The sequence below is a fragment of the Sceloporus occidentalis genome, unplaced genomic scaffold (genome assembly GCF_023333645.1).
Source record: "Sceloporus occidentalis isolate IW3139 unplaced genomic scaffold, rSceOcc1.0.p SCAF_5, whole genome shotgun sequence".
NCBI lineage: Eukaryota > Metazoa > Chordata > Lepidosauria > Squamata > Phrynosomatidae > Sceloporus > Sceloporus occidentalis.
In genome coordinates this window covers 29,723,934-29,740,408 of record NW_028316985.1, presented here as the reverse complement: position 1 = coordinate 29,740,408, position 16,475 = coordinate 29,723,934, and the positions used below count along the sequence as shown (strand labels likewise).

At 40.6% G+C, this 16,475-nt stretch overlaps 1 protein-coding gene across 1 annotated transcript in view; it reads left to right on the top strand.

The window, feature by feature from the left end:
* The window catches only part of LOC149311851 (synapsin-3-like), a 245,201-nt gene that overhangs the window by 184,197 nt on the left and 44,529 nt on the right, over positions 1 to 16,475 (top strand). Inside the window, exon 7 of the mRNA XM_089528061.1 lies at positions 5,675 to 5,737. Coding sequence (XP_089384187.1) covers positions 5,675 to 5,737 — 63 coding nt within the window. The remainder of the gene's footprint in view (positions 1 to 5,674; positions 5,738 to 16,475) is intronic.

Below are 16,475 nucleotides of genomic sequence, written 5' to 3'. Positions count from 1 at the left end.
GAATCGGTTCAGATAGTGAACCAAGAGGTAAGTGGTAATGAGACCATAGAAATTAGTAAAAACAAGATCGTATATGCCCTCATGGTTACAGTCAACACCTACCTGACACAAGAGGAAAATAGATGAGGAGAGAAACGAAAATAAAAACAGTCAGGCTCCAATTCTAGGGATGTTTTGGGTGGCTGGAATACAGGAATGCAGGGTACATTGGCTCTTCGGAGGACCTTGGGCACCCATCAGCCCCCATCTAGTTGACTTTGTTTTTAAAATGGTTCCAGCTGAAAATATGGACAAATTGTGAGGTTCCCCCTAACTTCTGGTATCCCCCAGAAGCCTCAAAAGTGGCCTCAGGTGACCATGCAGCTCACAAGCCACATTTTCCCCATTCCTCCTGTAATGGCTGGGCTATAGGCAGATGTCGCTGGTCTTCTTATGACAGCCCAGCTGGAAGAGAAGCATCTCAAAAGGAAAAATTGCCAGTCCCTCCAGGGCTGATGGAGTGGCCCTGCTTCCTATTTTTCCATCTGATGGAATGGCTGCTCAGAAGAATCCTTGACCCTTTGTTGTACTGTGTGCACCTCTTTAAAATGTTTGTCTGCCCCTATGGAATGTTTTAGGGCCAATGTGAACAGAATATTCCTCATGTCCTTTAACTCAGGAATGGTCAACTTTCAGTGCCCCTGGGTTAATAAGTTACTTGCAATGAATTTTTCCACAGTAATAAAGATATACTGAAGCTACATTAGGACTGTAATGCAACGTAATTTCATTTCTTTTGCACCGCAGTGGTAACCTTTAAGGTATTTTTGTAGTTACTGGGATGTAGCTTCACTAAATACTGGAGGGAGAATATCATATAGCTCAAGTGCTACATTGTGCCATTGCTTTTCACAGAGAAGGACAAAAGGAAAGTGTGTTTTACATCACAGGCTTGTAACATTCAGATGTCATTTCAAAAGAAACTAATTGTTTCATTGCATTTGAAACACAGAAAAGATAAGGGTTTATTTTCAAAAAGCGTAACCATAATAATAAACACATTTAAAGTCTCTGAAAAATTGGAGTAATTCATGGGGAGAGTCGTTGTTGTTTGGAGATGGAGAAAATCAGTTCTTTTTCTCACCACTTTACCTATGTAAATAATACATCTTTGCTTGTTTTCTACTCAAAAAATTTCCACCATGTTCCATAGTGAATGATACACATGAAGAAACAATAAGTTTTCTTAGCACTCAATAGCACCTTTTAAAGAGATTTCTGTATTTAGATAGGTCGTAGCTGGGGATTTATTGGCCCAAACTCACAATTGCAAGAGCAGCTCTTTGACTATGTAATTTCTTTGCTGTTTCTCTACTCATCTGGATTTGTTTTTACAGTTCTCATGACTGAAATGCTGACAAAATGAAAAGGGTGGGTTGGTAGGGAACTTCTTTTTTAAAAAGCTTTTACAGTAGTCTCATTTGACCATTGGGGAAAGGCACTTGAGTCATAGAAAAACTGGTTTAAATGACACAGTCTTGGAAAGTCGGAGGGGTAAATCTAAAAGTGTTGTGTCTAGCTGGGATCTCACCAACCACAATAGCATGTTCTAACCAAAGCAAAGTATTATGAATAGGGAGACCTGTGGCCTGTGGTTTGCCTCTTCCAGAATGCAACAACAATGCATGTTATACCCTAGCTTTTCAACTATAATTATGTCAACAATAGACAACGTGCTGTGTGGGTGTTCAGAGTCTTGTTCACACTTGTGGCTTACCATGGAGCAAAGGGATCGCCATCTAACAGAAATATAAGTGATGTATGTGATGCCTAGAGATTTAGCCCTCAATTACAAGGCCTGTATTAACTTCCTGCCAATGGTTAATTCCTAAAGAAGAGAAGTATCACTAACTACGTCTCCTAGGTAGCTGTACCTAGGTTGTTGTGTCCATAGAACCCCTCCTTAGCTGCCACCCAGATTGCTTACTTTCCCTCCCCTTGAAAATAAAAGAAAAGGGAATGGAATTGCTACACACTGAGATCAAATTGCAAAAGTAGGCTGCACTCTGTTTAGTCAGCAAAGGGGAAAGGAGTGGATGAGGTGGAATGTTGCTTTACCCAATAGACTCAGGAAAAGCAAACTGCTGCAGCCTCTTCTAGCTTGTCTGTTCTTTTTCATCAATTTATTTTGCTATTGTAACCACAGTCTTATATTGCTTGGCCATAAGGGTCCCAGTTTTGATTTGTGAGATGGTGGAGGGTTTTGTGTCTGTGACTCCCTTAACTGTCAGCAGCTTCCAATGTGGTCATCATTGTACTCAGAGTTGACCCTTGTCATGAAGCAAAGGAAAGCAGCTTGCTTTTCATAGCATTACCAGATAAATAGATAAAGATGAGGCTAATCATTGCTAATTGGATTGTGCAGATCAATAATAGTGGGGTTGTGGGATGTGGACTCTGCTTTAGACAACTAAAATTTCTGAAGCCAACACAGTACATGTACTAATAATGTGGGAAGGACAAAGAAACTTTGTGCTTTGAAATGACTGGTGTTTTTCTAGATTTGGGTGTTTGGAAGTATTGCTTAATTTGTACAAAAAGCAATTTATTCAACTCTGGCATGATGGTCTCATTTATTAATCCCACCCCTCTCTGTCTGCTTGATCAGTGCAGGCAATTTATAAAATTCAAATGATATCATCCTGTTTGTTTTCCTGTTTCTCTTAAAAAAGCAATCTTAAAAAAACAAATATTATTTTATCCATGAGTTCAGTACAAATATGTTTGTTCTGGTTAAACTCTTGCAATGCCCTCTCTTAATACTATTCAGCACCCTCCCATGCGAATTGTGACTGAGGTTATATAAATACACAGCTCTTGGCTCCAGCAATCCCAGCTTCACCCTTGTGATGGTTGTCATAGCCCTTGCTGCATGTACAAGCCTAACAATCACTAAAGCTGAAATCCTATCCATATTTATTTGGGAGTTAGCCCCATTGAACACATTTGGGCTTACCTCTGAAAAAACAGCTGGGGGGGGGGGTCAGCTGTTACACCCCTGAAAGATTTCTTTCTCCCATATGTATCTACCTAAACGTTTTCTTCAGAGGCTCAGTACAACAGGTTGTATCCATCTTTGTCTAACAGCAGAATGCTAACACAACTGATTCTTCCCTAGAAACTTCTTATTCCAGTATGGTGTAGTGTCTGAAGTACTGGACTAGAACACTGGGAAAACAGGGTTCAAATCTCCACTCAGCAATGGAAATCCACTGCATTATCTTGAGCAAGTTACACTCTTTCAGCCTCAGAGGAAGGCAAAGGTCTCCATGAGTCAGAAATGACTTGAAGGCACACAACAATAACTGTTCTGGAGGGTACAGGGACTCTTTGGAGCAGGTTTCAGGGAAGCATGGGAGAAAAAAAAATTCCAGTGCATGAGTAAGAAGTTCATCTACACAATGTTGGATGGAAACCTATTTCCCCTGTTTATATGAAATGAGGCAGCACCCCACTGATAGAATTGCTTCCCCCAAGAGGTTCACTTGGCAACTTCTTCATGTTATTTTTGGCATTGAAAGATGGCCTTTTTATTAATCCAGGGCTTTAAACATTCCTTGGACGTTTGTTGCTTTAGTATGCTTTTTAACCTTAGCCTCTTATTCAGGGAAGAGACTCATGTGACCCTCCAGCTATTATTGGACTTCAGTTCCCAACAGCCTTAGCTTGCAGAGGTAATGATAAGGAATGCTGACAGTTGCAGTGGAACAACATCTGGAAGCCTGCACAATTCCTTCCTAGTTTTTTATGCTGTCTATGGGAAATGATTGTGTAGCCTTGACCATTATCAGGGAGAGGATGTGAAAAAGAAATGTACCCACTGACCAGCCTGTGTTTTTCTCCAAGAGGTCTCTTTAGTCATGTGAGATATTAGACATTTATACATCCTCCTTCTGTCTAACCTTTCTTGCTATGAGAGAAACAAGTAACAAAGAGCTTTAATGATAAACAATGTACAGAAATGTAATTATATATAGAACTTGCAGATGGAGATAACAACCATCATCTATATTTAGGTCATACCAAATTCATATTCAAACTGATAATTGGTGTTTGGAATCAGAATAACATTTAAAAAAATCTTTTTCCCAAGTAAAATAAATAAAAGTTCTAGCTACAAGTGGTAACTCATCACCACAAGTTAATCAGTTAATGAATCTTGTGTTCCAAGTGTACTACTGTATTTTATTATATTTCATTATATTGTTACTTATTTCCACTACCTGGTGGAAAGTCAGGATACAGATTTACAAACAAAAAGCATGTAAGCAAGGGAAAATCAAATTAATGTTGCTAATAACCCTAGCTTTTCTTACTGTACCCATTAGGAAATGAAAAAATGCAGTATGGTTTTATGAGTTTTATAGAGGTTTGAATTAATTATTTGCAAGAGTTGGAAAACATCTCTACTAGGAATCCCAGAGAAACCATGTCTCATTTCTTCAGGTTTCAGGGAAAAAATCTGAGAATTTTGATGTCATAAAGTTGGGCCCTTGTGGTGTCATGAGTAAGGTTACTGGTTCAGGATCATCCCAGGCCCTGCGGGGGGGGGGGGGGGGTACAAAGGGCAGCTTCTGGCAACGTCACTACACATAATACATTAAGCATCAAGCACAGTGTCCTAGTGCATGCCATTCAAACAACACAAAACAAGTCTAATAAATAAGGATACACACACACACAAACACACTCTCCAAGGCAGCATTCTTACTCTGATATTCCTCCACACGCTCTGAGGACTGAAGAAGAGGGGCCAGGCTCTGAAATCTGGGGACTCTAGTCATAAGGGTGAGTCTTTGTGATGTCATACATGCAGATCAGAAAAAAGCAGGTAATCTAGAATTAATTTTTGAGTCAGAGCTTTATAGAAATAGTCATGAGGGCAGTCTGGGTAAATGATAGAATCAGGATAAGACCCAGCTCACTAGGGACATTACCAAATGAGGTTAAAAAGCATAATTTTAACAGGATAAAAGTGTCTTTGGCTGGTACTTAGTACATGATGTGGTGTCAATCCTGCTGCCACCTTGCATTCCATTAATTGCTGTAGTGAACCTTTTCATTGATGGGCAAAGCCAATCAGTAGCTCTCAATGTTGCTATTATAGTGCAGTTGCACAGATGCACTTGGAAATCTATGAACTCACAATCTCTTTCTGATAAACCTACCTTATGTCTTGTGTATGATAGGTGATAGCCTATTTAGTCTATAGATTTTTTTAAAATCCCAAATAAGTCATGGTTGTTTACAGTCTGTGCCTGATCAGCTGAAACTATGCTCTACAGCAAATTCTTAGTGTCTAGCTGAGCCTCCATTTATTTCATACTCCCAAGTGAGTGTGCATGGGCTCAGTTAGGAACTCCATCATAGTAATGGAAGCTTTAACCTTCTACTCACAGCCATCTTCCCCCCTCCTAAACCATAAGCCTACACATGTTGAAATCCAATGGAAAGCCAGCTATGTGTAGCTGCCACCCAGACATGTTTTGATCTTCATTTTCCATTGACAAATGTTAATGGGAAGTGTGTGCTGAAAGCTCTATTCTATATGTGCTGGGATGCCAATGAAAGCAGTAATATTGAAAAAAGACTCACATATGCCAGTCCCTTAATGATATATTCTTTTATCTTTCAGCTCACAACTCCAGCTTTCCCTGTTGTTGTCAAGCTGGGACATGCTCATGCTGGAATGGGGAAGGTAAAGTAAAGACATTGTCAGACTAATCTGTGTGTAAGTTAATTTCCTAACTTGGTGAAAGATATCTATGCTCTATACACCTTGGGCAATAAGGTAACACAAAATTCCTTCATTAGATGAAAGCAATTCTCTAATCCTTTCTGTCATTTTTTAGTTGAAAGGGATATACTCACATACTGCACATAAGCATCCGTTCAGACTGTATGGTAATGGAGAGTGAGCATATGAGGTACAGAAGGTTAGGATGGGAAAGAATTGGGGAAGAGACTAGCGGGACTGGTGTTTGTTTTCAGGGCCAGTTCACAAAACCTGGAAAGCATACCAAAATGTTATTGCTTCATTACCACATTCTGGTATATAATGTGAGCTGTGGTTTTTGCTGTGCACTTCCAGGATTATTCAGCTCTATAGAATATCTATCTGGAGCAGAATATTAGAGCACTCCCATCTAAATAGTTCAGGTGTGTTCAGTATCAAATTGCCAATCATGATGGGGACTACACAAGAACTTAGATAATCATCTTACTTTGCATGCCAAAAGAATATATTTTTGACCAAATGAAGTATCAATTTCCTGGTCTTAGTTCTTTCAGTTATGACCCGTTCAAGAGTGATACGTGCATACATTTGTGCATGGACGGTTTATGTTGACTAGGAGTACATTCAAGTAGGGTAGCTGTTTGCCTGAAAGTTTTTGCCTACAGGCTGTTGCCAGGTTTTTGATCCATTGACACCTGGGTAGTTCTTTTTCAATGTGTTATGAATTTATACCTCAAAGAGTTCATTCTCCTTCTGTATAGGTATCTTTTGAGTACAAAAACACTGGTTTAGCCCACTGTTTGAGCCTATTGAGTGGGATACTCCTGTTATCTAGCCATTCACTTACCCAGAAATTCACAGAAAAAGAAAGAAGCAGGCAGTCTTTTTGTTTGGTAGGCTGCCAAGAAAGAAATCCTAAGAACAGCTTTTGCCCAAACCTGTTTGTTTTTCCCAGACTTTCTGGGATACTTCTACACTGAATAGATTAGCAATTTCTTTTGCTTTAGGAATTAGTGGAAGCAGCAATTTTAAAAAAGAAAACCTGTTTGTATTTTCAGTGAATATCAGCTAGGTAGACTGGCTTCCATACAGACATACTGTTGCTCCTAACACGAGGACAAGTGAGGTTTGTCTGAAATATTTAAACAATCATGATATGATTTCTTTCTGACTTAATAAATTGTTATCTTCACAATAATGTTACATCAAGATAATACCATCTACATCTCTCTACTCAACCACCAAATAAATAGGAAAGTATTTTAAATTTCTTTATATGCAAAACTATACAAACTAGAGGGTCTTCAATGAAATAGTTTGCTCCACTTGTTACATCTGAGTTCTTCTCTTGCATACAGAAGTTCCTTCTAGTTTGCACAGAGGAAGCTGGACCTGGGCCCCAGAATACCTGTACAATCCAAAAGAAGATCTCATTCAACAAAAAGGAAATAGAGTTGGAATGAATTTAGGAATGGAAGGAAATTCTTGTTCAATCTTTCCTATTTCAAATTTATTCAAAAATATGTAGCATAATTCAAATATAGTATAATCTTTTAAACTGAATTTGTTTCAATATTCAGCATTTCCAGTTACAGGTGTCCCTAGATCCAAGATTGTTATGAAAAAAGAGGTTAAGACATTGGATATGACATGGTGTTGTCTAATATGGTTGGAATTTTAAAACAATTATAATGCGCAAACTCTGAACTTCTGCAAAAATTCATTTTCCCTATTAAAAGGAACATGATTGTTTTTGCTTTACTATCTTCTTGTTATGACCCAGCTGTTAATATATATTATAGCATACTCCCCAACATTTCACAGATGAAAAATTGGGACGTGTGGCCAACCAACATTAGAGTGTGGTCAAAAGTTATTAATAAGGAAGAACAGGCAAGAGAAGCTGCAGTACAGTCAGCCCTCTCTATCTACGGATAGATAGGGATCCACAGATTCACGCATCCATGGCTTGAAATATTTTTTTAAAAAAAAATACATAAATTCCAAAACTTGATTTTGTCATTTTAGACAAGAGTCACCATTTTACTACTCCAATATATTTAATAGCATGTGAGCATCTACAGATTTTGATATTCACAGGGGGTTCTAGAATCAAACTCCAGTGGATACCAAGGGCACACTGTAGTTTGCTTTTGTCAGAGTTTGATGTTGGCAAGGGCAAGATTACTCCCCTTTCTCTCCTCTTTTCCTACTGAGTTACTTGTGTACAAACTACTCTAGCACAGTTTGCACCAATCGAAGTAAGAACAAAGGGTGAAAAAAGGTGTCAACAACTGGAACATTTAAAAAGAAACTGAAAACATGGGTTGACAGAATTAGTACTGTCTTTGCCAAATCAGGACTTTTGGAGGGTATCTTATAGCACTATACAACATTTAACTAATGACATCTGTGAACAGAGTCAACAGATCCAAATTTGAAACTGTTTGACCAGTTAAACATATAAAAGCAGAAATCAGGTGTGTTGAGTATGGTTGCTCTTAGAGCCAGCTGGACTAACTTTTTAGTACTGTGGGATTTTAGGAGCTAACCACACCCTATGTTTCATTTATTGCTGCTCTGTTGCTTTTTGTGATGTGGAGCTTAACTGTGTCCTGTTTATGTTAAAAGGAAGCTTAGCTTTCAATTGAGATGAAAAATCATTTGCAGGCTACCTTTTGGTTGGATGGCATTTCTTACAGGACAGCTGCATTCTTGGCAGTTCTTTGCAAAGCTAACTGTGAAGAGGAAGCACAAGGTGGAAGGTGCTTAGACAAAACCACACATATAACCATAGTTATGAAAGTAAAACAAGGCCATAGCTTTTATTAGGATTACAGTTGCAGGTTGGCCTGGGATGAGACACAAATCCAAGGAATTGATTACTGATCGAATTACTCAACTGGCATTCAATTGAAACCCAGCCTTCTGGCCCAAAGGCTGGGGGCCTCCATAGAGTGACAGCTGAGAAAATCACTCAGGTGCACTGCCACTGTGTAGTCCCTGCAACCAGTAGATAAGGCAGGTCCATGCCCACAAACTAGATATAACCCTATATGCCTCCCACCCTAAGTCCCTTAAGGGTAACTCCATGAAGTTTCTTAAGGGGAACTTCCCCAACAAATGGATCTTTTACTTGGTAAAATTGGGGCCTCGGAGTAGGTTCCTTTTTGAGGAGACTTGCTATGGATTGGAGCAGAGTGACTGAGAGGGTACCATGCCTGTCCTCCATGTCTCTTTCTCTCGGCTTGCTACGAAGCTTTAGGCATGCCTTGTATGAATATTGGTCGGTTATCTTGTAAACTGATCCTCAAATATCCTCAGGAATAGAACTAAGAGTAGTAAATTCCCTCCAATATAGCATTCACCTCTCCCTGACTAGATCATGGAAAAGGGGTGTACTAGATCTACAGTGACGGAAAAGAACAACTCCTATTTTGGGGTTATGTGTATTTTTGTTACTCTGGCTTTATTTTTAGTTCTCTCTAATTAGACCTGTTAAAGAGTTCCCTTCAGATCTATAACAGCCCCAGAATTTTAAAATATTCTTTTAAATAAACATTCTTCCAGTGCAATTCAAGGATGAAATAAGTTTACAGCACTGGAAACTGAAAGCTTGTTGTTCATAATGCCACAGTCAACATTATATTTCTTATGCAGGATGTGGGATTTTATTTTATTTTTGTTAAATACAGCCAAAAATAAGCAGAGTCACTATGTCTTGTTAAAATACCAAAAGTCTTTTAAAGGGGATGACCAACTCATCACCATGACTTTTTCAAGTCTGGGAAAGAAAATAAAAAGAAACATGTTCTAAAACCAAGAGTTGAAAAAAGTGCTTGTTTTCAAAGGTCTTCATTGGACAAGGGACAAATATTTTCTTAAAAGGGGTGTAACAACTAACTTCAAATACAACATACAATGAACCATCCCATTCATACACATCCTGAGTCATATCAACAGTTGCCACCCATTGCTAGAAATAGCAGACACATCCCAAATAATGAACCTAATTATTCTCTTTTTAAAATGTAAAATCAGTGTGTCACAGCATCAACATCTGTTAATACAGACTGTCAACCCTGTTTTCAATGCAGCATAATAATTAGTTAGTAACATCTTAAACATAAGAAAATATTATCATGGTGTGTAAGTAGTTGGTTAAAAAGTCATCTGTGATTGTAGCTGATTCTTTCTTCTGATTGTAATTGATTCCAACAGAAAGGACTTTAATAAAATGAAGTGGGAGCTAATCAAGACATAAAAAATTAACAGGAGCAGACTGCTTGCCTCTATCTTTGCTGATGGTTTCAAGCTTTTCAAGACCTGCACTGAAAAGATTCCCTCCCCCTTTCCCCCTCTCTTTCTCACTCTGCCTGTGAGTGTGCAAAAAATCTATAATTCTGAAAACACCTTAACACTCTGCAAAGAATTAGACTCTGGATCCTAGCAGAATACTCTCAGATGATAAATTATAAAACTAGAAATTCTCCCATTTGTAGCAAAGGGTCAAGATCTATAAGACCTCCCAGGGCAGGCAGATGATCCTAAATATGAAATGAGATTTTATGTCCCAGTGCCATGCCCTCATCAAAACATTTCCCCAGTAAGGACAAATTTGGATCCCCTCAGTCAAAAGACATCACAAATCTGGCTACTATTAAACTATAAAGAGGACAGGCAAAGGATGCCACACCCCCAGAAGAGGATGCTGAATCCCTGACTCAAGGATGCGATTATCTGGGCATGTGGCCAAATGGTTGATAAGACCAGTTCAGTTCCCAAACAAACCCCTAGCTGGCAGAGCCAGTGCAAAACAAAAGACAGTATCTAGATCCAAGTCCAAAAGCACAAGAGGTCAAGAGATCCAAGGTCCAGGGTATCAGATAGGCAGGTCGATAAGGCAGTCCAAAGGTTGAGGATTCCAGAAACTCAAGACGAGTCAACAGGCCAAGAAGCAAGATTTCAGTCCAAAGAGTAATGGGAGCCAGAGACAAAGTACTTTCCTCAAGAAGGTCAGATAATCACTGGCAACTAAACAGACATCCTACAGCTACTTATATGGCATGCTGCAGGTGTTCAGGTGCATCTGATTACCAGTGCATTTCTGATAAAGCCTCCGCAACCTAAGAAGGTACTCCCTTTACACTGACTGAAGGTAGGCACACTCCTTTGACCTTCTTCCATGTCCCCAGACTCTGCCATAGGGGGACTGGGCTGCTGAGCCTCCAAAGATGCCACAGGCTCTCCTGGAGCAGGCACAGCAGAGCTAGAGCCAGACTCAGGCTCCACAACTGCAGACTCAGGCCCGGTACAGACTGGCACAAAGCGTCGGCTTGGGACCAATTTTAGGGCTTGGGAGAGCAGAGCGTCCACATGTTCCCAAGCCCTACCATGCTGTCTGGGTGCCATCATGGCTTGCTCCATCTGTACGGGGGCCACCATGATGATGTACGCACAGCACAACATCCAAATGGTGCTGTGCTGCACATACGTCATCAGTGTACATGAGGGCAGCAATTGTGCCCTGCGCACAGCACAAAAAGAACCCACTGGGAGCAGGTTCTTTTTATGCCTCCCAGAGGCCGCACTATTTGGTTGGTGCAACCTTTATCCAGGCCTCCCCTTTCTGCCCGTCTGTATCCCCCCTCAGGTCCCAGAGACTTTGGCTCGTCCTCTGAGTCCTCCTCCAGGCTGGGCATGACAGAGATAAGACCTCCTATCAACCCAAGGAAAAAGTGTAGGATAAAAGTGTGAGTAAGCTAAACACTATACAACAAAGTTCCTGTCTTGACGGGAAAGCTTCTGAGGAGTAGGGGCCTCCTGAGATGTCAGGAGACTGCTTGAGAAGTGGGATTTAATGCTAGGAAGATTTTTTTATAAAGTTGCCCCTATGATTTCTAGAAAGCTCAGCTACAGATGTCTCCACTTCAGATAGGAGGAGCTGAGCATTCCTAGATGCTTTGGTATTGCTATGGATGACCCCTTGGTACCTGAACATGGATTATCTTTAAAGATATAGCCATGTTAGTATGTAAAATCAATATGTAGAGAGATCTTGTAGCACCTTTGAGATTTAAAGGTGCTACAAAAATCTCTCTACATTAGATTGTCTTTGACACTGCTCATAGACTACCCTTGCCTGACTCTCTGTGTGGAGTTTACTACTCTGTGGGTCTTTACATGCTTTTGGGCTGGACTCTACTTGGTTGATCCTATTCTGCCTTTTGATTTTCTTTTGCCGTTCTCTGGATACCAAAAGCATACCAGCCATTGTCTGTACCACGATTCCTGGGATGCACAAGGTTAAATGTGTCACTTCCTCACAGTTCCAGGTGGATCCTCTGGAAAGGGTGAAGGCTTTGAGCCAGAATAAAATCTGCACCCCAGTATAGAAGAAACCCTGCTGCAGACTTAAGATGCCTATTAAGGAACTCAGTAAAATGCTATTAATAAGCAGATCTTGTTACCATTATCTATGCAGAGCTTGTGTTCAGTAAAGCAAAACTGGAGCAAGAACCCTGTTCTGCAAAAAAAAAAAAAACCTACCCCAAGTATCCCTACTAAATTGAAAGTTTACTTTGAACACATCGGTTGTGAGATACACAATGTTTTTCAAGCAACTCTTTATATCATATTAGCAAATGCAGGCACTTATGCCCTTTTTGGCTTAGTATCTTAAACAATTTATGAAACTAGCAGATCTGAAAGATCTAGACTTCTGCTTATATTCTAACTGAGGAAAGAAACATGGCAAGTCTGAAACGGATTCCCCAATTACACTGGTAGTGATTCCTACCCACCAAGGACCAAATACATGGCATGAACTTTCGAAAAGTTTATTAAACACTGTATTAAAAGCACTCATCTTGGATAAATAGCCTAAACTTCTTCAAATGGAAACAAATAAAAACTGCAATATGTGTTCCCTAAGAACAGTCTCTTGAAATTTCCATTACTTCTTATTTCTAAATAGCTAAACTACACATCTGTCTTCCAGATATTTTCACTTTTCATTTATAGCCCAATTTAGCTCCCCAAAAATGGAAGGTTAATGGAAGTGAAATGATGGGGGGATGATGAGTATAGCAATGGCATTGGAATTAAAGCCATAAGGTACACATGAACCTAATTTCCTGAGATGTGTCTGTTCTTCCCTTTTCTTCTGCTTTGATAAAAAGCAACTCAGCAAGGCTGTTCTCAGCACTTCAGATACTTTGCTTTTTCAAGGTATATTCTTCAGAATATTCAAAAGTGGGCTTTTGATTTTGCAGAATCTTCCTCAGAGTTTGGAATGGTTACATTTTGATCTATGACTCCTAGAATCCCTCACTACTGGCCATGATGTCTGGGGGATTTAGGGAGTTATAATCTGAAAAGGCAAAATTTCCATATTCTGATATTCTTCCCCCACACTGAAATGTATTGTTCTTCCTTCCCCAGTAGAAATGTTTCTAAAAATTTATGCAGGAAGAATTTTATAAGTGGATTTGGTGACTATGCCCATTATAGATAGTTGCCTTTCATGGCAAAATTCCTGGACCCCTTGGAACTGGCTTCATTCTCTGACCTACCACTTTATGTATGCCCCTAGTAGCTGGATCACATATATCTTGTAACCTCTGTATCAAACAGCAGCTGATAGTTTGAGATATAACACTACTTAGCAAACAGGTGGTAAATTAGTTTTCTGTGGGTTTTCTGGGTTTTCTGGCCACATTCTGGAAGAGGTATGGGGCTCAACAGATGGGCAGAAAGGGGCAGCAAGACACCGCCCCTTTCTCCCCAGAAGCAGGCTGTGGCAACCACACAGCATGGCCTCCGTGCAGCAGAAAAAGAAGCCCCAAAAGGGGGCTTCTTTTTGCACAACAGAACAAGTGGCATTGGTGCACTCACGCGCCATGATGACACCCCTCATGTGTCACGCCATTTGGACTCAGCGCATGAGGCACATCACCAGTGCACACACCGTTTGGACGTGTGCATACCAAGATGGAGCCCAGACAGTGCAGTAGGGCTCGGGAGCGTGTGGACACTCTGCTTTCTCAAGCCCTAATTTCAGCCTTAGGCTGGCACAAAGTGCCTTTCTGTGCCAGGCCTTTGTTCCCAACGTTTCGCCTGCATCTGTGGCTATCATCTTCAAAAGTGGTAAATTGCTTGCAAATCTTCAAAGTATGTGTTCATACTTTGTAGCCTAGCTTAATCCTATACATTTTGCTGTTTGAGGTGGAACAGCAAATAATGCCTCTTGGGACAACAAGGTACAGAATTTCAAAGTCCAGCTAAGTTATTTTGACACCTGAATCAGGGAATCGCACAAGCACCTCTCCCCTCCCTGGAAATAAAGGTGCAATATTAATAAATAAAATATTGATTTGCTGCCTTTTCACCATGCTTGAATTAGTTGCTTCACTCGTCCTAATGGTAGGATCAGCCCTGCTTATACAAGATTATCTGGAAGGCTCAGGAGTTTATCCCATGAGCTAGTAAAGTACAATTATAGTAGAATTATATTGTCTTTGGCAGGTACTTATCTCACATAGTGTTACTCCTGTCGCTGCTTTTCGTTTCAATAATTGGTGAAGCGTACCTTTTCATTGACAGGGTGGGGACTGTAGACGAAAAGGTGCTGCCCACAAACTATTGAAATGCAAAGCAGCAACAGGAGAGACACAAAGTCATGAGATAACTACTTGGCAAGGCACTATTATCCTATTGTAATTGATCTTTACTAGCCTTCTGTGATAAACTCTGCACTCTGTGCTGTGTGGACCACAGCTATGACACAGCTATAACACCTTTGATAATGATGACATTAGCTCACACCACTAGCAGCTAAAAGCCCAGGAAATGTGCATGTTAGGCATTTAGCATTATCATACATTTCAGACCTTAATTTGTTATCTTTTTGTCCTAATGTGCTTCTTTTCAAGGACTTTTATGAGTGCACTTCTGTATTTCAGGAGAATATGGTTACATGGTACCACCTACTAAATTCTGAAGTATGTGAATTTGCTGATTGGGTAGCTAATATTAGTGGGGAATAGAGATTGGACACAACAAGCATTATGGACTAAATTTTAATGTAATTTTTAAATTATTTTCTTTAATTCACTTCATTTTAAATCTTAAACTTTTAGACAGGCATCTTTTACCTATCTTGCAATAAAATCAGGGGTGGGCAACCTTTCAGGTGTTGTACCGGACCACTGGTAATGCTGGCTAGGACTGATAGAAGTTGCAGTCCAACAACATCTGGAGGTTCACAGGTTACCTACTTCTGCTATACATATATGGTAAATTACAGTTAAGATATTCCTGAATTTGTGTACTAATATCATCCTAAAACTGAGTCTGACAAGCATGTTAGCTGTGTTGGATTTCTCTTTAAATGTTGCCCATCCTGGTTGAATAATAACATGATAATAATGGGAGAAAATGCTCAAAAGCTCAGAAGGTTTCCTGTTTACTCATATAGAACAGATTAACATACATTTCGGTCTGCATACACTGATTATTACTGAGGTAAGCTTTATGGAATTAAATTACTGAACAAATAGGTGGGTGTTTTTCATTTTGCATTTGGACTATGGCTAACATGGAACCTTGAAAGGAGAACTTGGACAAGTGCATTCCACAAGAAAGAAAATTAAATCAGTGTTTTGGCACAAACAGCGTTGAAATCAGGGTGAGGTTTCCTGGAGCCTCTGGAAGAACCAGTGTGACTCATCCCTGTACTGAAGTGATGTCATTTACAACCTGCTTCTAGAATTGCATATTAGTTTATTAAAAGGGCTGCAACAGCCAGAAACCACCGTGTGCATTTGATTCTAGCAGCAGTCTTGATAATCACATTTCTAAAAGATGGGCAATGTTCTTAAGACACACTTTTAAGCAACATGCTCTTTTTTGTCTTTGATCTGTTGTGATCAGTTATTTTCAGATGGCAGGTCACTTCATCTGCTGTTCTTTTTTGTCAAATAGGGGCGGGTTACAGACTGCCTGTTTGGGGCGGCGTGCACCCGCCCCTTTCCCCGGTGTATCGGGGCCTCAGCTGCCAGACCAGCATCCTCCGAGGCCCCGATCCGCCTCTTTCCAGGCTGCAGGGAAGCTGCAAAAGGCTGCTTCCCTGCGGCCTGGAAAGGGGTGTCCTTGGGGCTTCAAGCCCCAAGGACACCCAGCGACGGCGGGGAGGAGGAGAAAGGGGCCGCTTGGCCCCTTTCTCCTCTGCATCGCTGGCGCAGCCGTCTGAAGGTTGCGCCCAGCGAAGCAAACCCAGAAGGAGCTCCGAAATGGAGCTCCTTCTAGGATCGCGGAAAGGACGCCCTAGGTGCCCTGGCGCGGCCCCAATACGTCACAACCGCGCCGCCTCGTTTGGAGGCGGAGTGGTCGTGACGTAGTGATGGCGGCGGCCATGTGGAACGGCCACTGCCATTTTCTACATGCGGAGCATGTACTAGGGTTAGGGGGTGTGGAAGCACCGCCCCTTCCTAACCCTAGTACGCACTCCGCACGTACTTTCTGGCGGTCTGTAACCCGCCAAAGTTTAGTTTTTAAAAAACTTGTAGAGAACTAAATCCATTGGACAATCTCAACTAGAGTAGATATTTCACCTGAATTCCTGAATAATTTACATAAGCCCCAGTGATTCATGGGGACCTCTGTAATTGCAATGAATTATCTCATTGGTTATCACATG